General features: G+C 40.2%; 1 protein-coding gene across 1 annotated transcript in view; it reads left to right on the top strand.

Moving 5' to 3' along the window:
- The first annotated feature begins 2974 nt into the window (after positions 1–2974).
- The window catches only part of LOC148502842 (cytochrome P450 2C23-like), a 38077-nt gene continuing 16935 nt past the window's right edge, over positions 2975–24116 (top strand). The window contains exons 1-6 of the mRNA XM_088449281.1: positions 2975–3238; positions 4984–5146; positions 6476–6625; positions 7125–7285; positions 13901–14077; positions 18751–18892. Of these exons, the coding sequence (XP_088305407.1) occupies positions 3059–3238; positions 4984–5146; positions 6476–6625; positions 7125–7285; positions 13901–14077; positions 18751–18892 (973 nt within the window). The 5' untranslated portion in view covers positions 2975–3058. The remainder of the gene's footprint in view (positions 3239–4983; positions 5147–6475; positions 6626–7124; positions 7286–13900; positions 14078–18750; positions 18893–24116) is intronic.

Raw genomic sequence — 24116 nt, 5'->3', positions numbered from 1 at the left:
CTCAGAGCCAGCTACACCAGTATCCTCATCCAGTTGTACTTCAACAGTGACATCTTCAATTTGCATATCAGCAAGTGGACTGTGGGTGCTCCTTTCAGCACTTGCAGGGGGCGTGCAAATGGTGGAAAGAGCCACCTCTTCCCGTCCAGTGCTGGGAAGGTCAGGCATCGCGACCGCCACCACACTTGGACTCTCCTGGACTCTCCTTGGGATTTGTGATATCTTCTTAGAACGCACAGTTCTTTTGCTGTGCTTTTGCCAGCTTAACTCGTTTGATATTTTTAGCGGGAGGAGGGCTTCCATCGTCATGTGAAGCTGAACCACTAGTCATGAACATACTAGTCATACTAGTATGACACACACTAGTCATAGGGAAAGACCTTAGCCGTTCCTAGCCACTCCGTGTCATAAATGGCATATTGGCAAGTTTACGTTTCTCTTCAGATGATTTAAATATTTTTTTTAAGGTCATTTTCCTGAACTTTGTCACTTGGGATTGTATGTGGCTTCAACTATGACATTGGGCATCAGCCTTGGCAGACGACGTTGATGGCATGTTATCGTCTATGTCATGACTAGTGGCAGCAGCTTCAGCACTAGGAGGAAGTGGTTCATGATCTTTCTCTATTTTATTTTTATTGGAGAAAGTTTGGTCCTCCATTTATGTTATATCGATTTGATATATACGTGCGTCTAAGGCGTACACAAACACAGAAAATATTTTTTTATTTTTGCTGGAGAGTAGTGCACTTTGTGGGTTACACCACCCTTTAAGAAATGAGCCAGCCGGCTCTTTACTTATGGGACACAGGTGCACGCTTGGCGCTGCTCCTTTGATGATGAACGTGCGGCTACTGCGCACACAATTCACAAACACAGAAAATATTTTTTTATTTTGTTTGGAGTGTATGTTGGGGGTTACAGCACCCTTTAATGGTCAAGCCAGCCGGCCCTTTACTTATGACACAGGCGCACGCTTGGCGCTGCTCCTTTGTTGATGCACGTGCGGCTACTGCGCACACAATTCACAAACACAGAAAATATTTTTTAATTTGGTTTGGAGTGTACTTTGGGGGTTACAGCACCCTTTAACGGTCAAGCCAGCTGGCCCTTTACTTATGACACAGGCGCACGTTGGCACTACTTTGTTGATGCACATGCGGCTACTGCGCACACTATTCACAAACACAGAAAAAAATTATTTTTTTTTAGCACTTGGGGGGAGCACCCCTGACGGACAGAGCACCCCCTGGACAACACTACAGCACCCCTTTAGGATTGGGACACTGCACAGGACTTTGGAGTGGACACAGCCCCTATGGACAACTGACTGCACAACACAGTCCAGCCAGCCCCTATGGACTTTGAAGTAGTGGACACAGCCCCTATGGACAGCAGCAGCACAGCACAGCACAACACAGCCAGCCCCTATGGACTTTGAAGTAGTGGACACAGCCCCTATGGACAACAGCAGCACAGCGCAGCACAGCACAGCACAACACTACTCTGCACTACACTACACTACACAGCCCAGCCAGCCCTAACTCCCACCCTCCCTCTTCACTGTCCACAGCCGAGTGAGAAAATGGCGCCGATGCGGGTACCTTATATAGGATCCAAAACCCGCGAGACCCGGAAGGCGGGATGATGACGTTTTGCCTCGATTTCAGATCCGAGTCAGTCGGGAAAAGTCGAGCCTGACTCGGATCGGCCTCGGATCGGGGGGCTCGGGGGGGTTCGGATTTCAGAAATCCGAACCCGCTCACCCCTATTTTAAACATGCAAAATGTTCTGACATTCGTAGCTTTTTTCATCTAGTAATGAAGCCGGTGCAATGTTCAGAACAGTTTATTCACTTTGGGGTTCATTTAGAGTTGCCGGTACATCATACATTTTACAGATCTACTAGTCGGAGCACAGGGTTATTCTTTACTGGCTGTCACATTTTAAAAGATCCACATGTGGAGCTAATTATTTCAATTATAATATTGAGGAGATCTGTAAAACATGAACTGCTGTATTAGTGTTTGCTGATAACTGGAGTTGGGAAACATTGCAATAAGATGTAAACACATCAGCCGGTAGGCCTTTTAGTAACTGTGGGGTCTACTGTATGTAATACACCTTGGGAAGAGATAACAAGGATGGAGATAAAGCCCAACTAATCAGCTCCTAAATGTCACTTTACAGGATTTGTTTGAAAAATCACAGGAGCTATCTTTCTCCAAGGCTTATGCCGGGTACACACTAGGTAATATGTCATCTGATCCGGCCGATTAGTCGACATATCATGCACATCGTCTAGTGTGTACCCGCTATATCACTGACGACGCTCGCTCCTGTGCGTCGCCAGCGACATCGCCCGTCAGGCTTGCATGCAGGTCCGACAAGGTCAGCGAGGGCCATGCTGCCAAATTGACCACAACAATTATGGGCCCTAAATATTTTTGACCTCTAACCCACAGATGAGTGTGAAAAATGTAATACAGTATCCCAACATCTAAGTGATAAAGTCACATTTCAAACGGTTTTAAACAATATTATGTTTCAGGGGGATAAAGTCAACAACAGGTGAGTTTGATTGTATTAAATTATTTAAATGTATTAAGTCAGAAATATCCACTGTGTTAATAAATATATACAAATGTAGGTAAACTGTTATCTTTGCAATTTTTATTTATATATTCTCTATGCAAATGTCTCTTTTAAATTGGCAGTAGTAAGTGCAACACAGTGGATAACAGAACGTTTTCTGTAGGTGCAACATGTAAAATCTAAATACTGTATAACAATATTTCTTCCAGACACTATAAGTAAATACTAGAATTTTAAACTTTATACATGCATTATCTGGCTCTTAGAAACCATGGGGAGAGCTGCAGGAATGTATAGAATTCTGTACAATAGAGCCGCTTTCAGTGCCAGATTTCCTCTTGAGAGATCAGACAGATCTAAAATAAAAAGGCACCAGCAATCATCCACTGTACAATTTAAGTTTTTATGGTTACTATACTTGCAGGGGAACCTGAGATCTAGAGTAGCTCCATTTGGCGGAGACATGGTTGAACTGACGTGTGTTACGGTTGGCTTGGTGGGTTTTGCCACCATAATCGTAGTGCTTTTTTATGTGAAATATGTGTGGAGGAGAAGGAAGATGCCCCCTGGCCCAATCCCTCTGCCAGTTTTGGGAAACGTTTTCCAGCTTCTGTCTGAGGGTCCGGTGCCAAGCTTAATTAAGGTGAGATAATATTATGTTACTATCAGTATTTATCTATTTAGATGTTGGGGAGGGGGGGGTAACATTAAAATTGTGGTGATGACAGTATACATGGAACATGTTCTTTAAATTGCAGTGATTTGCTTTAATTGTGCATATAAATGAACTAATGCATTTTTTAAGTGATGTGTGCACTCCACACAACTCCATTGCTACAGTGTATTCTTTTCTTTTCTGTTTATTATGCGTTCTTCATTTTAGCTCAATAAATTCATGAATATGTTATTGGTTTAGAGACAAATATGTTTAAAAATATACAATTATAAATGTCAATGATCATTTATCCAACTGCGTGCTAGTGTTTACCTTCATTAAAAAAATAGTTCAAAGTTTTCTCCAAATTTGGTAAACAAAAACTGTACCGGCCATTTTTGTAACCACAAAGCACTGAAACATATAGAAACTTAAAATTTACCCAAGAGTTTCACTTATCTCCTTGCGAAGAAGTAGGCAAGACCCATAAACATATGCATCATAAAATTCTCCTATATCGCATTCATTTTAAATATAATATTTAGTTTCCATTGTCTGTGTAAATTGTTTTGGTACTATTAATCATTGCGCACAGTTACAATCTTTGTGCATTGCATGTATATGGAGACCTCCAATCAGTTAGATTGTTGACGGGTAATCATAACAGGTCTAATGCAGAATGGGAGATATGCCAGTTTGCAGAGATAATCATAGTGGACATGCTCAGGAAGTTGGTGCACACACAGACGCCAATGCAGACTTGCACAATTTTAATTACTGTATGTACTCCTATGAAGGAGAAAAAAATAAGAGGGAGGGTAGAAGTGTTCTAATGTATGCAAAGTACTGTAAATACATGTTTATGTAAGTTCAGCTCATGCAGACCTGCAAAAACATACATACAGTATATGCCTGCTCAGAGGTGTTTTGTACCTGCTTTCCAACAGTTGGAAAAACATGCAGATAACAATTATGACTGGCAGTTGGAAAATATGCTGTTGACAGGATGATGACTGGTCACAAACAAGGTGCAAGAGCTGACAGTGTGGAGTTGTTGCATCTTCAGATGTTCGTGGATCTTCATATGTGTGCAGAAATTAACTTTGTCCATGTCTGCACATCCACCTCCTGTGAATGCATGCTCATTCTCTACCCCATCCCAGTGTCCTACTCATACATAGTCCCACGGCATGTTTATAACTGAAAAGACGCACATATGCACAAAAATAATAGTGGAAGTTGCTGCAGAATAAAGCCACAAATCAAGTTTATGACCAACTCTAAATAAAGCTCTTAGGCTGCATTTAGTAATGGATATTTTAATTTCCCAAGCTTATCTATAGGAGTAAATTATTTTTGTCCCCCACCATAATCGATACCATTTTGATATACTACTGTAGTTCAATGGATTTCCCATACAAATGGGTTCAATCACACAGTAACAAAATGGCAATTACTCTGCAGGGCTGTATTTTTGCAGGTTGAAAAATGACCCTGAATGCGTGCTGGTCACTAAGGGTCCAATGATGTTGCTATTTTTGACAATCATTTTTTAGTCTTGGCTTGTTCAAATACACCATGTACAGAAATGTACTTTTCTAAGAAATTTTGGATGCTTAAGTGACAGTTTCAGCCAACCATAATCTTTCTATCAGTTTTGAATCTAAGCTCTTGTGAATCAAAGAGTTAGTTAAACATTGGAACTTATGTACATGTGCCTGACATTCTAACAGATGGCGAAAACCTTTGGCCCTGTTTACACCATACACTTTGGCTCCAGACCCACTGTCATTATTGTTGGATACAAAGCAGTTAAAGAGGTGTTGGTGGACCTTGGAGATATTTTCCTAGGTCGAGGAACTATTCCAGTATTTGAACGTGTGTATAACAAGAGTGGTAAGTGAAAACACAATCTACTACTAGAGAATTCAAAATGGTAACAGACTTTTTGTTGCTGATGCCGTACTTCGAGCTGATGCTGCACAGGGCATTGTGGGTGACTGACCAATGTAATAATTTTATACTCCATGTGCTCAGAATCTCTCTCTTACTCCATTACTCTTACTGGGAAAAATAGGTTGTTAGCAAATAAAAGCAAATACCAATAACATAAAACCATTTGCTGTCTGTTGAATGTTGTCACCCTACTTGTGTGTCTAGTTGGTCTATATGTTAAGTATAGACTTTTTGCCGACTAACTGCTACAACACCATGGATAAGATCACCAGCGGCTCAGATGGTGTCTTCTGGGTCCTGTGTTCACATGATGGTAAATTCCATCTGTATTCCATAATCCTTAGCCCTAACCCTCACTCTAGTGCCTTAACCTAATCCTCCACTCCTGCACCCTAACCCTATTGTCAGCATTATTGTACAATTCACATGTCAACATTTCAGATGTTGACAGTGTGAACATTCTGCAGATGTTGACATGTTCCATGTCGCCATATCAACAATGTCTACATCATAACTGCTGACATTGTGGTGTCAACATTATGACTATGGACATTGTGATTGTTGACATTTTTACTCCATCTCTCCAGAACAAAATGATGGTCAATAATGAGCAAACTCTTTCTTGGAGGTCCATTCAAATCGTTGCAAGCAGTTGTATTGGATAGAAGATTCCAAGAGCAATTTGCCATTACTCCAGTGGAGAGACAGCTTATCTGAAGAATCTCCATTCATAATCCTGACACTTTAATGTCTTCACTTGTTTGGTATTTTACTTTATGGGTTTCTACCTTCCCATTTTTCTCCTGTACAGTCCACCCTCCCTTCAGTCATTACTTCATACATCTCACCACTTACATCTTTATATTTACTAGGAATCTCCTCAAAACACAGTTATTGTACCATTCACTCTCCCTGGTTCCTTACATCTGAAACTTTACTATATCATGTTTTACAACTCTAGTCATGTCCTTTGTGACACTCAGTTGTCTTCACAATAAAATCCTGTATCCTTGATTGTTACCACTGTTGTGAAGAACAATCATGACCTCACTTCTTGTACTGTTCCTCCACATGTTAGCAGTTCCTGTGCTTCTTAAAGTACCTAGCTATCTTCTTAAATCTTCAACTACCTCTTGTATTTTAATGACTGGACAAGCTGTAGAAGCCAATATGTGTGTCATGTATTCTGCAAGATGATAATTTTTTTTGTTTATGGTTTTTAAGTGTTTTGTTCACAAGAATCTATTTGCTTAAATGTTTTATTGGTAGGGTTGACACTAATCAATGGAGATGCCTGGAAGCAGCTGAGACAATTCTCGTTCCTGACCCTTAAGGGTTTTGGCATGGGCAAAAAGAGTATAGAGGAACCCCTCCAGGATGAAGCAAAACACCTTGTGGAGTACTTCACAAGCTCTAATAGTAAGTATACCCATAAGACTCCATAGGCTATTACTATAGAATACTGCATGTGGGTATAGAACTATTGAGTCTGACATTATAAAGGACTGTCGTTTAAGAAGAATGGCTAAATTATTGAACATAATGTAAATAAGCATAGTTACTTTAACAGTTCTCCATCATATATAAATAGTTATTTTTATTAAATAACTGGTGCCTTGCGGCACATGTAGATTCTAAGGAACAACTATGAGGTCTTAGGAATCCTTGTAGAGGTACAGTAACTTGCTTGGCCACTAAGAAAAAGGTAATTTATTAATAGTGCATTGAGGTGTACAATTTACTCTACACCCTACAATCAATCAATCAGATACTTACTTCCATTGCATAACCTGGAGTAGACAGATGGCAGTTAATTTCTGATTGATTTGTTTGGTTCAGTGCAATTTAAAAAGCTGAGTGCAATATGAATAACTAATGTTAAGTGTCCTAGTTCATAATTCTTATCCGAACTTCACAGGGCAGCCAACAGATCCAAGTACTACACTGAGCTGTGCGTCATCTAATATCATTGCTTCTGTGCTGGTGGGGAAACGCTTTGAATACACTGATGAGAAGTGGATGAAAATCCTCCAAGACTTGCGAGATTCATTTAAAATCTTGTCTTCAACCTGGGGCCAGGTGATTGCAAAATAATTAACTGTAAATACTGTAACTACAATTTTTTAGCAATGCCTCACAGTATTATAACTGCTTCATTTCTGATTTTTCTTATAACTGCCTATAAAACCTGTAGTATTTTATAATTTATTTTTTATAAATCCCTATAGCTCTACTGCTCATTACATAACACGACCTTGACATTTATGTTTTGCCTAGCTCCTCCTTTTATTTTCTATACATTCTTTATATAGCTTATTTTATTACGCAATATAACATATTCTATACACTACTGGTATTATCTTACATAACTCTTTGTATACGGTAACTCAGCATATTCTTCACTATGACCTCTCTAAATAGCCCTCCTAATTCTTTATAATAGCTCCTCCCTGCAAATGACCTTTTACATAGTATACCAAAGGCATGGACACATAATTAGTCTTGGATTCAGATTCATTACCCATAATGCTGTAATAATGTATTTTTTTAATTACTTTATTTAATTTAATTTTTTTCAAATATAATAAAAAAAATTACATGTAAGAAAAGAAGAGATGTGTTTTGTTTTCCGGTTTTGGTTTTGGATCTGGATTTTTTCTTAAAAAATCATAAAAACAGCAAAAATCAGATAAAATGGGCATTTTTTTGTTCCTACAGTATTATTAACCTCCATTACATTTATTTCCACTCGTTTCCAGTCAATTTTGACCACATCACAGCTCACAATATTGATTTTTTTCATCTAGCTAAAGGGTCAAAAGGTTGTATCCAGCTAGCTGGCTCAAAGCTGAGTGATAAATAGAGTTGAGGACTGTGCAAATATGATAGTTGGCACAGCCCCTAGCTGAAGTAAGAAGAGTTGATACTTGATAATTGGTGCAGCCCCTGGCTGAAGAATTGATAATTGGTGCAGCCCCTGGCCGAAGTAAGAAGAGTTTATACTTGATAAATTGGCACAGCCCCTGGCTGAACAATTGATAATTGGTACAGCCCCTGGCTGAAGAGCTGATAATTGGTGCAGCCACTGACCAAAGTAAGAAGAGTTTTACTTGATAAATTTGGCACAGTCCCTGGCTGAAAAATTGATAATTGGCGTAGCCCCTGGCTGAAGAATTGATAATTGGTGCAGCCACTGCCTGAAGTAAGAAGAGTTGATATTGATAATTGACGCAGCTCCTGGCTGAAGAATTGATAATTAGTGCAGCCCCTGGCTGAAGAATTCCTAATTGGTGTAGCCACTGGCTGAAGAATTAATAATTGGTGTAGCCACTGGCTGAAGAATTGATAGTTGATAGTTAATTGTTGATGCAGCCTCTGGGCTGAGTAGTAGTGCAATACAGAGCTATGATTAGTCCTGCAACAGCCTTGAGGCTTGAAACTGTTGGCAAGTTGCAGCCATTACAGCCTTGAGGGCTGGTGAGGAGTGACAATAGGTGGCCTTTGGGCTGTGAAGCAGGATGTGGCCTTTGGGCTGTTGAGCAGCCTTAAGGGCTGAGAACCCTTGGCTGAATGTCACTGATGTGCGACTTGTGCTGTCGGGTTGACACAACAAGCAGCAATTGGGGCCTGATTCAGACCCGCTTGCAAGTTGGTCGATGGTGTACCAGTGCGCACGGGCGGCGTGCACAACTCACATGCACTAGCCCCGTAGCGAGTGAGAAATCACTTGCTCCGGGGCTTGCAACAAAATGGGGTGGCTGTTGATGTTGATTGACAGCTCGCCCTATTTTGTAGGCAGGGAGGGGGGTGGCTGAACAAACGGAGGTATTCCCGAAGGAATGCCTGCTATTTGTGGGAACAGTAGTGCACTTCCTGCTCTATTACAGCAGGAAGTCCACTCGGGCTTGCAAGAGACCTGAGACCCTACCACAGGGTCTCCTCGCAAGCTTGATGGTCACGATAGTCAAAACCATCTCCTGCCCACTTGCACTAGCTGTGGGTGGGCACCCACAGCTTTGCAGGCAGACAGAAAAAAAAAAAATTCCTCCCCACCTTGATTCAGAGCGTGCACTTGCAATTAGCAGGTGCCTCTGAATCAAGCCCTTGGTTTGGAATTTTCTATAAAAAAAATGAGAGGGACATGCAGGAGATGCAGTCTGTGGCCATTACAATTTCTGGACATTCTTAAACCATAACATTAAAAAAGTCAGACAGCAATGCCCCAACCAGCACATAATGTTGTGTATATGAAACAGGACATTCACAGTTTAACAAACCAATCACTTCAGCGACAGGGACTGCCACTTGTGGCTGAAATTATTGATTTGTTTGGATCCCCCACAAAACAAGCTTCCAATGCACAATGGACATTATTGGCAATGATCCCATACACAAGCTGTCTTTACAATACAATTTTAGATGTCATCATCATCATCCCCATCAGTGTATGCATCCTTCTTTTCTTCACACAATATGAATTTGTCCCCATTGGAATCCACCATTACATAGGCTTCCTTAATTTTTGGACTTAAGTGCTGGTAAAGGTCTTCCTCGTGGAAATTGTAATTCATTTTGATGAACATCATATTTTCCACATTTTGAGGGAGTAACCTCGTATGATGATCACTGACAAGGTTCCCGGCTGCAGTGAAAACTCTTTCAGAGTACAGACTGGAGGGTGGGCAACTTAAGTACAGCAAAGCCAGTTTGTGTAATGGACTCCAAATTGCCTATTTTTTCTGCCAGTAGCGAAACAGACTGTCTGACATGCCTATTTGGATACTATCCCTAAAATAGCCATCCACCATTCTCTGAATGGTGACCATATCAGACAAAGTCACAGTAGACATGTCACTCATTGTAGGCAGTTTTTTCATACCCAACTAGATGTAATTAGATTTTGCTGACAGATCTGCATTACCAGCAGCAGTGGGTCATTTTGGAAAATTGATTTTTTTCCTGGCAGCTGTAGAAACTGAAGGAATAGATGCTGACGTGTCACGTTCCACTTGAGCTGACAATTTTTCCACAACCAGCTCTTTGCATCTTTCAGATTTATGTCCATCAGAAAGAAAGACACAAGGTGTGACTTAATCCTAGGATCAAGTATGGTCGCCAAAATATAGTGATCTGATTTCAAGATATTGAAGACCCTTGGATTCTGTCGAAGCGAATGAAGGTCTTCATCTACAAGTCCCACATACTTAGCAGAATCACTCTGTTTCAGCTCCTCCTTCAGTTTCTACAGCTGCTTTTGCAAAAGTCTGATTAGGGGAATGACCTGACTCAAGCTGACCGTGAATGAACTAACTTCACATGTGGCAAGTTCAAAGGGTTTGAGAACCTTGCACAACATGGAAATTATTCTCCACTGCACATGACTAAGGTGCATTCCTGCTCCTTTCCCTATGTCATAGGCCATAGTGTAGCCTTGGATGGCCTTTTTCTGCTCCTCCATCTGCTGAAGCATATAGAGGGTAGAATTCCACCTAGTTACTACCTCTTGCTTCAGCTGATGGCAGGGCAAATTCAACAGTTCTTGCTGGTGCTGCAATGTTTGACACTCAGTTGCCGAATGTTGAAAATGTCCAGAAATATTTCGGTCCACCAAGAGCATCTCCTGCACGCCCCTGTCATATTTTTTTTAAATGTTGCACCACCAAATTCATTGTGTGAGCAAAGCATGGGATGTGTTCAAATTCACCCACATGTAATGCTTGCACAATATTGCTGGCATTGTCAGAAATCACAAATCCCGAGGAGAGTCCAAGTGGGGTAATCCATTTTGCAATGATTTCCTGGAGTTTCTCTGAGAGGTTCTCAGTGGTATGCTTCTTACTGAAACTGGTGATACACAGAGTAGCCTGCCTCTGAATGAGCTGGCATTTGTCATCTGCTGCTGCTGCTGTTTGCACTGTTGGAGGCAATACACCTACCCTGTGGACTGTCACAGTCATGTAATGTTTAGTTTGCCCTGTCCCACTTGTCCACCCTATCTGTGGTTAAGTGGACAGTGGGCACAATGGCATTTCAGAGGACATTAATAAGATTTTTTTTAATGTCCTTGTTCAGATTGGGAATTGCTATTCTAGAGAAGTGGAATCAAGAAGGGACATTGTAGCGGGGACATGCGACCTCCATTAACTGTGTAAAACCCACTGCATTAATGGCGGATAATGGATGCACATCTAATACCAGCATAGCTGTTATGGCGTCATTCATTCGCTGTGCAACTAGGTGTTTGTCATCATACTTTTCACCAAATCAAAGAAATGTGTGATAGTCAATTGTTTGGTTGAACTTCTTGAACTACTAAAAGTAGTCTTCTTCCTGTTCCCCTTCTGGGATGAAGATCCACTCATAGCAACAGCAGCAGCAGGCATAAAATTCAAGGATCCTTCTGAGGAACAACGGAAAGAAGAGGAGTCAGTCCTTATGATATTGGATGCAGGACTACTTCTGATCATGAATGAGGATGTTGATGATGATGCAGGTGTTGGTGGTGGATATTGCAGGCACTTGGATCAAGATAAAAGGAAGCATCTTGGTGAAACTGGACTGATTGTTGTTTGCTTTTTTGTCCCCAAAGTTTCAATACTCTTTCCAAATTGATGAATGCGCTGCAAGTGACGTAACAGGAAAGAGGTTCAAAGATGGTTAAGGTCCTTACCTATACTCACTGCTACATGGCAACGGTTACAAATGGCTTGGCAAAGGTTGTCCGGATTTGGGTAGAAATGATTCCACACATGAGAAGTGGATTTTTTAGTCCTTTGCCCAGGCATGCCAACAATGGGATTTTTCCCACAATGGGCAAAAACTGTTGCCTGATTGTGATTTACAGTTTTTGCACAAACATTCTCGGCATCAACATGATCATCCTCATCAACATCCTCATCATCCTTGCTGTTGTTATTGGCAACTACATAAATATCCTCCTCATGCAATTCCAAAGAAGCATCCACGATTTCTATGTCAGCATGTTGACCTGTGCTACTCATCCCCACATTTGCAGAGGGCACACAAATGGTGAAAGTATGATCCCCTTCAAGTACAGTATTAGTAAGGTCAGGCTCAGACATGGCAACCGCGGACACACTTGGACTGTCCTCGGGGATCTGTAACTTTTCGGAGACAATGAAAACATTTTTGTACCTATTCTACAAGCAGAAGGGATTAAATCATTATGAGTCATAAATAAAGACCAAGGAGTTATCCTTTCCTTGCCACTTCATGTAGTGAATGGCATATTGCCAATTTTTTGTTTCTTTAAAGCTGACTTAGCTTTAGATTTTTTTTGCTGTAACAGGGTAAAAGTTGATTTTTTTTAGCCTGACTTTTTGGCCTGACTTAAGCCCTGGTACATCAGCCTTCATAGATGACGTTGACGGCCTTGCATCGTCATCATGATGACTGCTGCCGGCAGCTACAAGACTTGTATGTGGATCCTGCTCTCCGGTCATGTGACTGTCCTATATTCTCACTGCGGTCTTACAGCAGTGTCACCATGCAATTATAGTGCTGCTAAGTTGGGGCTAATGCACACTACCACACACATACATTTTTATTTATTTTTTCCACACTGGGGGTGAAGAGCATACCTGAAAGAGGCAGCAGCCCCTTGACAGACAGCAGCACAGCATACCTGCACACCTATGTTACTAACAAGTGTGGCTAACATGCACAGAAAAAAAACATTTTGTTTAGTTTTTTCACACTGGGGGTGGGTGAAGAGCACCCCTGAAAGAGACAGCAGTTCCCTGACAGACAGCAGCACAGCACCCTTGCGTACCTACATTGATGACAGGTGTGGATAACATGCACAGAAAAAAAATTAGTTTTTTTTCACACTGGGGGTGAAGAGCACACTGGGGGTGAAGGAGGCATCAGCCTCTTGACAGACAGCAACACAGCACTCCTATGCACCTACGTTGCTGACAAGTATGGCTAACACACACAGAATGTATTTATTTTTTCAAACTGGGGGTGAAGAGCACCCCTTATGGTCAGAGCACCCCCTGGACAACACAGCAGAACAGCCAGCCCCTTTGGACAACAGCCAGCCAGACCCTGTGGTCTAAAGCCAGCCAGCCCCTATGAACAGAACAACAGTCAGCCGGCCCCTATATATGAACAACAGACAGACAGCCCCTATGGATGGACATGACAACCTCAGTCACAGCAATAACCACCCTTATGCACAGCAGAACAGCCCAGCTCCCTCCCTCTTCACTCTACACAGCTGGAATGAAAAATGTCGGCTATCGCGGGACCTTTATAGAATCCAAAACCCAGGAGAATCCAACAGCGGAATTATGACATTTTGCCTCGTTTTCAGATGCAAGTCAGGCAGCAAAACCCGTGCCGACTTGGATCTGACTCGGATCCCCAAAGTTTGGGTGGGTTCGGTTCTCAGGGAACCGAACCTGCTCATCCTAAAGAAAATTAACATTTATGGCAGGAGTTGAGTTTGTTTTTTTCATTAGTTTGTTTGTGTGTAGCATGTGATCATTTTAGATAAAGAGGACACTGGTCACTTGCTCTAAACAGGCTGGTGGACCTTTTTTAGCACTGATATAATCCCTCAATTTAATGCCTAACACTTGGTACTTTGTATAACCCTTTTACTTTCCTTTAGATAGACATATCCCTTTTTTGATGTGAAGAAATATTCTACATTTCTGTCTTGAGCAGATCTATGACATGTTTCCAAAAATCATGATATATTTACCTGGACCACATCAAAGAATTTTTCAACTTTTGCAAGGACTAAAGGAAGTTGTGAAGGAGAGTGTCAGAAGTCACCAGGAGACTCTGGATCCTGCTAATCCTCGAGATTTCATTGACTGTTTCCTCATCAGGATGAAACAGGTACATAGTTTTACTTATATGTTATATTGACTGAACTTCCCTTGATGCTATCTGCTTATAAAACCTGCTGACACAGTGACATAACCACCATGGTCTTTTAGGTCCCGAGAACATCATGATCCTTCATAAATATTTTGATGGGAACATCATGATCCTTCATAAATATTTTTGGTTCAACATAGATGGTGGTCGCATTGCATGCTTGAAAATAGCTGAAGAATTCAACCTTTATTAATATATATAATTTTATTTACTTTTTTTACACCTTTTCTCATATTGCACCACAATATGTCTGCAGTGCCTTTCAAAATACATACAGTAAACAGGAACGATATGAACAAAATATTGCAGAACATGGACAAGGTTTATAAATAATGTTGCATCAGCAGTCATAAGACATAAATAAACAGTGGGACAGTGAACCCAAAGGTTTTATGCCACTGTTGGAAGTGGAAAGATGATGGTATAAGTGAGGGAAGGAAAAACTCTAGAAGGAAGAGGGTCCTGCTTGTGAAATCTTGCAATCTAAAGGGGAGTGGCAGGCAGACATGGGTGACACAGAGAGGAGAGACAATAAGCAAGGAACATGGAGATTTGCATTAGGATCAGATGTCATCATTATTAGTGTGGATTTACACCAGCCCTATCCAGAAATTGCTGGAACTGTGCATTTTTGTTTGTGGGCTATTCAGGTGCAACAGCGCAAAATTGAGGTAATTTGTGGTGCACATCAAGGAAGCTTTGTAAGTGAGTAAGCAGTGAATGTAAGGCATTCTTAGAATTAAATAAGTTTTAAAATCACATAATCACTTGTTTCCTTATATTAAAAGTGGTATAGTTTCCATTTCATATGGAAAACATCATTAAGGAATAACTAATCCGAATATACTATGTAATACTGAAATGTTATCAGTTTCAGTAGTAACTAATACTATAGATGTGCGTTTCAGTTTTCCTGAAATGCGAACACACCCGAATTTAGGAGTGAGTTGAATCAAGTCCTAGTTCGGAATCACTTTGGGGTTCTGAGTTGAATCAAGTCCTAGTTCGGAATCACTTTGGGGTTCCGAGTCGAACCGAGTCCCGGTTCCGTTCTGTAGTCAGTTCGAAACTCAGATTTCAAGAACTGAACTTTGGTTTTGGATTGCATGCAAACAAGTCCAAATGACATGATTTATTAATTGTTTTAATACATTTTCATTGATTTTTATGTAATTCAAAAGTGAACCAGAACTAAATCAGAACCAAAACACATGAGGTAGGCTTGCCAAAACCAAAACACAGGGCTTCACACACATCTCTAGTAAATACACTTTATTTCATAGAAAGGATCAACAAAACATTTTCATTCAATAATCTCTCCTAATCCCCGTAATATGCATGATACAGTTTTTGCTATATTTAGTCCAAAACTTTTTATGATATCTTGAAACCTTCAAAATTTGTAAAACAGAAAAGCCAAGGTAATACAATTTGTGTTACAATAACAATAGTGGGGTGTTGCGCTGGGAAGGAGCAGCTCAGGATTCTATCCAGTGTTTTCAAGCCTGGACTGGTATAATGCACAAAAAAATAAGTAATAGAAACCTAGTGCTCCACAAATTTTGTGCTAGTGTATTACCCAAATCTTTTTCCGCCAATTAGCCTTTACTCTCTTAATACCTATCACCAACGAGATGGAATTTATAGAGCATTGATGTTTATCTTTGAAATGGGCACCAAATTTGCACCAGCGTACACAAATATTTTTCATGGTTTTATGGGAAGATAACCATGTTTGGCAAGACAATACCTATGTGTCTAAAGTCAAGCTATGGAAAAGATACATAGACGATATTATTTTTATCTGGCATGGTGATGAGGACGAATTGAATTCATTTTGTAATATTTTAAACGAGAATACTTTTAATATCACCCTTACTTTTAATATCAGTAAAGTGGAAGTTCAATTTTTAGATTTAAGTATATATATGAAAGATAGATCCATTGAAACAAAAAAAATTATTAAACCGATGGATAATAATACCTATATCCCCATAACAAGCAATCATCACCCAACATGCCTGAAAAGTATTCCACGCAGTCAAATTCAAAGAATTAGGAGAAAGTGCTCTGAGTTACAGATTTTTGACAAACAAGTGGGGAATATGAAACAACATTTTTTGGAGAAAGGCTATAATAAAAAAGAAATTGATGAAACAGTGGAGCAAATAAGAAATATAGATAGAAATAGTCTTTTGAAATACAAGGAAAAAAAAATGGAGACAAACACAAGATACCATTCATCTCAACATTTAATAGTCAATTTAAAGAGGTTGAGAAAACCATTAAAAAATATTGGCATATTCTAACCAAAGACCCCATTTTGAAAGAGATTATTCTGAATAGACCTTCTTTTGTATATAGAAGAGCAAGGAACTTAAAAAATCATTTAGTTAAAAGTGCCATCCCAGAAAAACGTATTGGACGCATTAAAAAAGTGGGCTTTCACAGATGTGGGGATTGTATTATGTGTAGAACACATAAAGGGACTCCTAGTAAGGTCTTGGAATTCTTTTCCACTATAAAATAAATGTTGTTTTAAAATTGAGGAATTCATCACATGCAATAGCAATAACTGCATATATTTGACTCAATGTGAATGCGGTTTGCAATATATTGGGAGAACTTCCCGAACATTAGGAGTTCGATGGAATGAGCATGTTAGAAATATTAAAAAAGGCTTTGACAAACATAACCTATCTAATAATTTCAAAGATGAACATCAATACTCTATAAATTCCATCTCGTTGGTGATAGGTATTAAGAGAGTAAAGGCTAATTGGCGGAAAAAGATTTGGGTAATACACTAGCACAAAATGAGATGAAATACATTTATGATGTGAATACGCTAGTCCCTTCAGGCCTTAACGCAGAATTCAAAATCAAATGGTTCTTGTGAATTTTAGTTGTTCATTTTTTATTATTATCATCATGTATTTTAAGATTACATTTTATGTTTATATTATGCACATTTTTTGGGATGTTTTTTAAGATATGAAAATGAATAAGGACTGTGTATTTAGTTCCTATAATATAGTTCACCTCCTATAATGAGATGTTATTCCTACCCAAAATGGTGGCCAATTAAAATAAAAAAGAATGAGATGTAATTCTGTCCAAAATGGTGGCTGACTGAAATGTAGAGGCCGCATTGTAGCGGCCTGGTGGTGTATTAAATGTGGGCGGGTGCTTTTGTTCTCCTGGACACGTGGACTCTGCATCGGCAGTTCGGGAGAGCCTGCATCCGTACACATGAGGTTCGCGTTTTTGATAGGTGGGGGAATGTTTGGCAGTGTGGCGCTTCCGATTTCCACTTTGTGCGGACTGGAGGCGCGTCGCCGCGATAAACCCACAGGGTGGGAGGTAATTGATCTTAGCGCACTTCCGGTGGGTATGTGCATACAACCAGAAGTGCATTGTTATGTTCACTAGAGACCAAATAAAAGACGCCCTAGTGTTAAGAAAATGGGCTAATATGATTGGCTGCTTAATTTGGTAACCATGGTTACAGCTGTAACTAATCCTTTGTTTTAAGGTTTAACTATGAATTTACGAGTTGTTTATTATATATGCAGTAAGCATTTTAATTATACATGATTATTTATTGGGTATCCATTGTTTCTAACTATTTTATATTGAGTTTGAAGAATATTAGATGTCGCCCTATCAACACTCAGTTCCCAAGTGAGGCGGGATTTCATAAGGTATATATACCATATCAGAACACAGTAGCATCATCACCTTGAAAAAGACGGTTTATGTTGAAACGCGTTGGTGGTATGGTGCTACAGGGATAGATCTATCATCTACCAGTATACTTCCTCCCATGGTAGGAACCAGATTGGGGCCCCTTTGTTGGTTTCATACTGATTTGGAGCAAGTATTTGTTTAACAGCATCCTGGTACAGAGAGATGATCCTTTTTTCATTTTTGTATATTTGTTTTTTTACGTTTAAATAAACATTCTTACACACAATTGTGAAGTGAGAGTGGCATCAGTGATTGGAAGAATTCCGTAAAGAAACCTCTATATGAACATACAGTGTTTTCTATATGTAAGCTTCTGTTTTACACACAAAAATGGATACATGATAATTGTGATACTTATATCGTGAAGGAAAAAAGATACCTTTCTAGGATTGCAATATACCTTTTGATGTAAGCTTTGGATGTAAGCAGTGTTCATTGTGAAACTTCACCCCGGGTGTTCTTTCCATCTTTGTATTTTGACACGTGGTTGTGAAATTGGTTCCGGGAATTTCGTCTGGGACTTTTTGCCCTGTTTTCTCCTTAAAGTGAAGAATATTTGTTTTGAAAAACAGGGAACACTATTGTGTATTTTCTTTCTTTTATATACGGATCATTGGCTGAAGAGAAATTTTTGGACTACAGGACAATCTAAAGATTTGGAGAAACATAAGTACCCCATTTTTGTTCTGTAATATTTCCTGTACATGATCATGATGTTATTTTGAGCTGTACCCTACAGTGGAGCGCTAGGTTTCTATTACTTATTTTTTTGTGCAATATAATTTGTGTTGCTGCATGCACTGCTAATTTCGAGTGAGTGTGTATGCTGAATAGAAAAATGCTCCATTATGTTGAATCTGATTTCACTTGTGTCTTGGCAGGAAAAGATGGTTTCTGAAAATCCTTTTGATATGATAAACTTGACAACGACAGTATTTGACATGTTTATCGCAGGAGCAGAGAGCACCTCAGTTACACTTCATTTTGGTGTTTTGCATCTTATAAAGTATCCTGAGATCCAAGGTAATAATAACCCATGTTTTTACTGCTTTGGTAATATTGGCTACTGAGCAGGGCTTACACGATGCAGTAAGATGGCCCTGTGCAACTGGGGGATCCCAGGCTGGAGAGGTGCTGCCGTAGCCTTCTCCATTTGCCAGACAGCCAGCGGTTCATCTGCTGGAGCCAGAGGCTTCCATCTCCCGCAGTGTGCGTAGGGAGAGACGTCATCATATCTCTACAATAATGCAATGTGAGAGGAGCTATCAGGCAGTGGTGTGTGCAGTAGGGCTTCAGGTACGTACAGTGCTGAGTCTCATTATGTGTAAGGGGCATGACTACTGTGGGCATTATGTGTATACTGTAAGGGTCACTATTACTAAGGGCATTATGTGTATGAGGCGCACTACTACTGTGTATCGTACACTTAATTTTGGTGTTTTGCATCTTATAAAGTTTCCTGAGATCCAAGGTAATAACCCAAGTTTTTACTGCTATTGCTAATATTGGCTACTGAACAGGGCTTACACGATGCAGTAAGATGGCCCTGTTCAACTGGGAGGTGCCAGGCTGGAGAGGTGCTGCCATACCCTTCTCCATTTTCCAGGCACCCAGAGGTTCTTTCCAGGGTTGTCTTAACAGCAGTGTGGGGCCTGGGCAAATTAATGCACTGGGGCCCCTACCCACCCATTCATGGGAAAAAAATGTAAATGGTCAATAAAATTAAACCCTCCTGCATGCCCATCAGACCTCCCACACATGCAGAGAGACTCTGTCTGACTGGTCTGAAGCCGGCAGATGAAGTGAAACTGGGACTGAGGTGAGTAGGCCCTACCCATCCCCATTCACGGGACAAAAATGTAAATGGTCAATTAAATGAAACCCTCCTGCATGCCCATCAGACCTCCCACACATGCAGAGAGACTCTGTCTGACTGGTCTGAAGCCAGCAGATGAAGTGAAACTGAGGTGAGTACTCGCGGCTGTAAGGGGGCAGGTTGGTGGGCCCCTACAAGCTTTGGGCCCTTGGGCAACTGCCCAACAAGCCCAATGGAAGAGATGGCACTGGTTCCTTCCCTGCAGCCGGAGACTGCCAGCTCCCGCATTGTGTGTAAGGAGAGATGTCATCATGTCTCTTCCATAATGCCATGCAAGAGGAGCTATCAGGCAGTGGTCGGTGCAGTAGGCCTTCAGGTAAGTACAGTGCTGTTTGTCATTATGTGTAAGAGGCATGATTACTATGGGCATTCTGTGTAAGGGGCACTACTACTGTGGGTATTATGTGTATAAGAGGCACTATTATTTTGGGCATTATGTGTAAGGAGCACTACTGCTGTGGGCATTAGGTGTATAAGGGCCACTATTACTATGGGCATTATGTGTATAAGGGGCACTACTACTGTGTGTCATAACATGAATAAAGGGCACTACTGTGTGATGTAAAGTGAATAAGTTGCACTACTGTGTGTCATAGCATGAACAAGTGATGCTAGTATGTGTTGTACTGTGAATCTTGGGCACTACATGTGGTGTAATGTGAATAAGATTGTGCTAATGTGATGTGTAATTTGAATTGAGGGTATTATCGTGTGACCACGCTCCTTCCTTGTGAGACTACAGTATACCCCCTTTTGCGCACTGTCCCTATAGAAAAAATAGGAGGGTGCAAATTTATAGTTTGTAGGGTGCTGCTGAATACCCTTACACTGACCCTGCTACTGTGTCTTGTTAGTATTTGAGGAAAGTTTTGGTAATTAACCAAATACTTTTATTTTGCTGGCTAAAGTGTGTGCACGCATTCTGATTTTGGGAACTGCTCCTGTAAAAAATGTGCTTATTTTGATGTGTTGCTTATATTATTCACTGCTAATATTTGTTTTCATGAATTGTATGCCAGGAATCTGTTCTTGGATATTCTTTTGTCTATAGTTTTAACTTTCTCATATACTTTCTGATAAACTTGTGAGTAGCTTGTAAAGCTTGCCTTCTAGTGGTGTTCCGAATTCATTACAGGTTGTTACATTATTTTCTGCTATATTTCACCTAACCTGTATTTGATTTGATATGATGTTGCTGTGACATTACTATTTATCTGTCCAGAGGTGGTACTGAGTTCCTAGCCAAATACTTCTCCATATTATGGAAACAATCTTAGATAAAACACACACAAACACCATGGACAAATCCAAACAATAACCACGAAGCCCTCATTGGTTAGGGAAACAAGGATTTCTACTCAATCCTCACAGTTGCCCTTATCAGAGTCTCCAAAGTTGTCTTGATTCCCCTTGTCACCTTTGAATCTTCATTGAATAAAGAAATTGACTGCAATCCAATCACCTATTAATGATATTCTCACTCATTTACAATCCCAAAGGAACCGTTTTGTTGATGTGGAACAGTGCACCAGTGATAACGAAGATAATATCTTGACTTTAAAAAATAGTGTTAAATCTGAGGCCCAACAAATTCCGTTTGTAACTTCAAAAATAGACAATCTTAAGAATAGGGATAAATGTTGTAATCTTAGGTTTATTGGAATACCTGAGAGTACTCGTGAATGAATCTTCTTGATCTAATCAGCATATACCTTGTTTAAACTGTTAACGTTCCCACCACCTAGGAGGTAGTTTTGATTGAACCAGCATACTGAATACAGTAGGTCCTGATCACAGTCCTCATACTATCCAATCTCACCCACATTTAGTGATTGCTACATTTCTTAACTTCCATTAAAACATGCTAATGGCATATAGAAAACAAAGGGCCTGATTCAGACCCACTCGCGAGCGGCTGTCCACTCGCAAGTGGGTCGATGTTATGGACTGAGCATGCGCCCGACAGAGGGAGCTCCGTCGTGCGCATGCGCCAGACGCGACGAGCGAAGGAAAGTCCTTCGCTTGTTGTGTCCGATCAAAGGGGGCATGCTGTCAATGTTGATTGACAGCACGCCCCCTTTGGTGGGCGTGCCTCCCTGACGGGGGCGTTCCCACGGGAACGCCTCCCGTCAGAAGCCGGCCCACTGACATCACTAGTGATGTCAGTGGGAGTGATTTTGGCTCTGATAGAGCCAAAATCACTCCGGAGCTTGCGGTTGAAAACCTCAACCGCAGGCTCCGGCTCGCAATTTCGATGGTCGCGATGGTCTCGACCATCGCGGCCATCACAAAGCACGCTCGTATAGCCTGTGGGTGGTGACCCACAGCTATACGAGCATCCAGGAGGACGCTCCATGAAAATGGAGCCCAGCCCTCATTCAGAGCGTGCGCTCTGCTCAGAGCGTACGGCTCTGAATGAGGGCCAAAGTACTCTTGAAAATATAAACATAACGGTAATGCTCTCCTGCGCCAATCTTGTCCAACTGTGATGTAGAAGTTTTCTTGTACTTATGCCTTCTTTCCAACAGGGAAATTTCTCAATAGTATGGAACAAGGAAACAAAAATAAAGGTGGTATAAGTATGATGATCAAAACTATAAACACAACCAAATGGGGCCATGTATATGTCTCCAGTGTCTTAAATGGGGACACCGTGAAACCACTGCCAGTGTTCTCATGCAAAAGGAGACAAAATTCTGCTCACATTATATTCTTACATATGTGAGTAGGATAATCTTCATATAAAGGTATCTTTAACTCATAAGGATGATTTGGGAAGACTCTTTATTAAGTACTGAATTTAAATCTAGGTGCTTACATAATATTTTATATCTGTAAGTATAGTTTTCCTCATATAAAGGTATCTTTAAACTCTCAAATACGTGGAAATAAATATAATGAGCTGTAGAATGGATGCTCACACTGATTCTTACATCAACAGAACTATTCACACTCTCATCAGGGTTTCTTTTGGGACTTAGGATTTATCCAAGTCCACAGATGAATCATGAAAATAAAAATAAGACACTCCTCATGGTGCAGTAAAATCACAAAAGAAGTTTAATTATAACAAAAAGATATAAAATGAAGGGTTTACTTCATATCAGATAGATATTTTTTGCAGATCAAACAGAAACAGCAGCAGCTAACAGAGCCCGGGTACTTCCAAAGCTGCAGAGGTCCTGGATCAAGGTTCTGGATGAAATAAAGATCCCCTTAACATTCCTCCAACATGTTTCAACACAAATGTGTCTTTTTCAAGGTGGAGTGTAACTGAAAGGAGCAGGGGTTTAAATGCCTCCCAACTGGAAGTGAAAAACCAGAAGTTAGCCGGTGCTATGTGGGACAATAAACTATAACAATCCTTGTGTATAAAGCAAGGCTGAACATCCTCACCACAAGAATACTTGTGCTGGGAGACATGCAATAAGACAGGGAGCCAGTCACTTTCAGCGCATCCTCCGTGAGATGTAAACAAATGGGTACCACCTTGTCAGCTTGTTCACATCTGGATAAAGTTATTCAGATCACATGATCAACTCCTGTTTGTATACAGAAGTGATCAGCGCCGAGTGTTTAACAAATGGTGGTCTCCATGGTAACTAAACGGAACCTCTGTTCGTCCATACCCAGCTTCTGTTTTAAACAATGCATGGACATAGTGCATAAATAATGAACTCAAACATTAATTTCACATATACAATGAAGAAAAGTAAGTAGCTTTCATGGGTGCACTGGGACCCATGTTGGTAATTTAAAATGTAATATTTTTTATAGGTATGCATTAAAATCTCACTATATTAAATTTGCTAAGATGGTGAAATATAAAAAGATAGTATTGTGCAAAAGAGATGAAAATTAATGTGTACAATAAAATATGCAAAACAAAACCATTGTCAATTTGTCATTATTTCAATATAATCAGTGTTTAGTAGCACAGTGGTTCTCACTTATTATAGTTTATTCTGTTATTTATGTTGCAAATAATTATTTCTTAAGGTTAAATGCCTTCATCATCTCCTAGAAGGAAGTAGTAAATTGTATCAAACAATGCAGTGACTAATATTGTATATAGGCAGTATTCCAAACTGATACAATGTCTTCTCTTCCTATACTTAGATGCCTTATCCTTATGTATTGCCATACAATGCTTATAGTGAATCTTTGTTAGCTATGCAGTATACACAAATATATGTTATAGTTCTGAGTCGCTTAGCTGTAAGGTTAAATCCCACACAGCAGGTATATGTTAGTATGTAACTGGTCAACACACTTAGTATTAATGGGTCTCCACTACATATGATATATAATAGTAGTAGTTCCCATTATATCATGTGTGTGTGAATCACATACCATAAAAAATAGGTTTTA

The sequence above is a fragment of the Taudactylus pleione genome, unplaced genomic scaffold (assembly GCF_031769625.1).
Source record: "Taudactylus pleione unplaced genomic scaffold, aTauple2 ptg000481l, whole genome shotgun sequence".
Lineage (NCBI taxonomy): Eukaryota > Metazoa > Chordata > Amphibia > Anura > Myobatrachidae > Taudactylus > Taudactylus pleione.
Note: the sequence above shows the minus strand (reverse complement) of the source record. Positions and strands in the feature narration are given on the sequence as shown.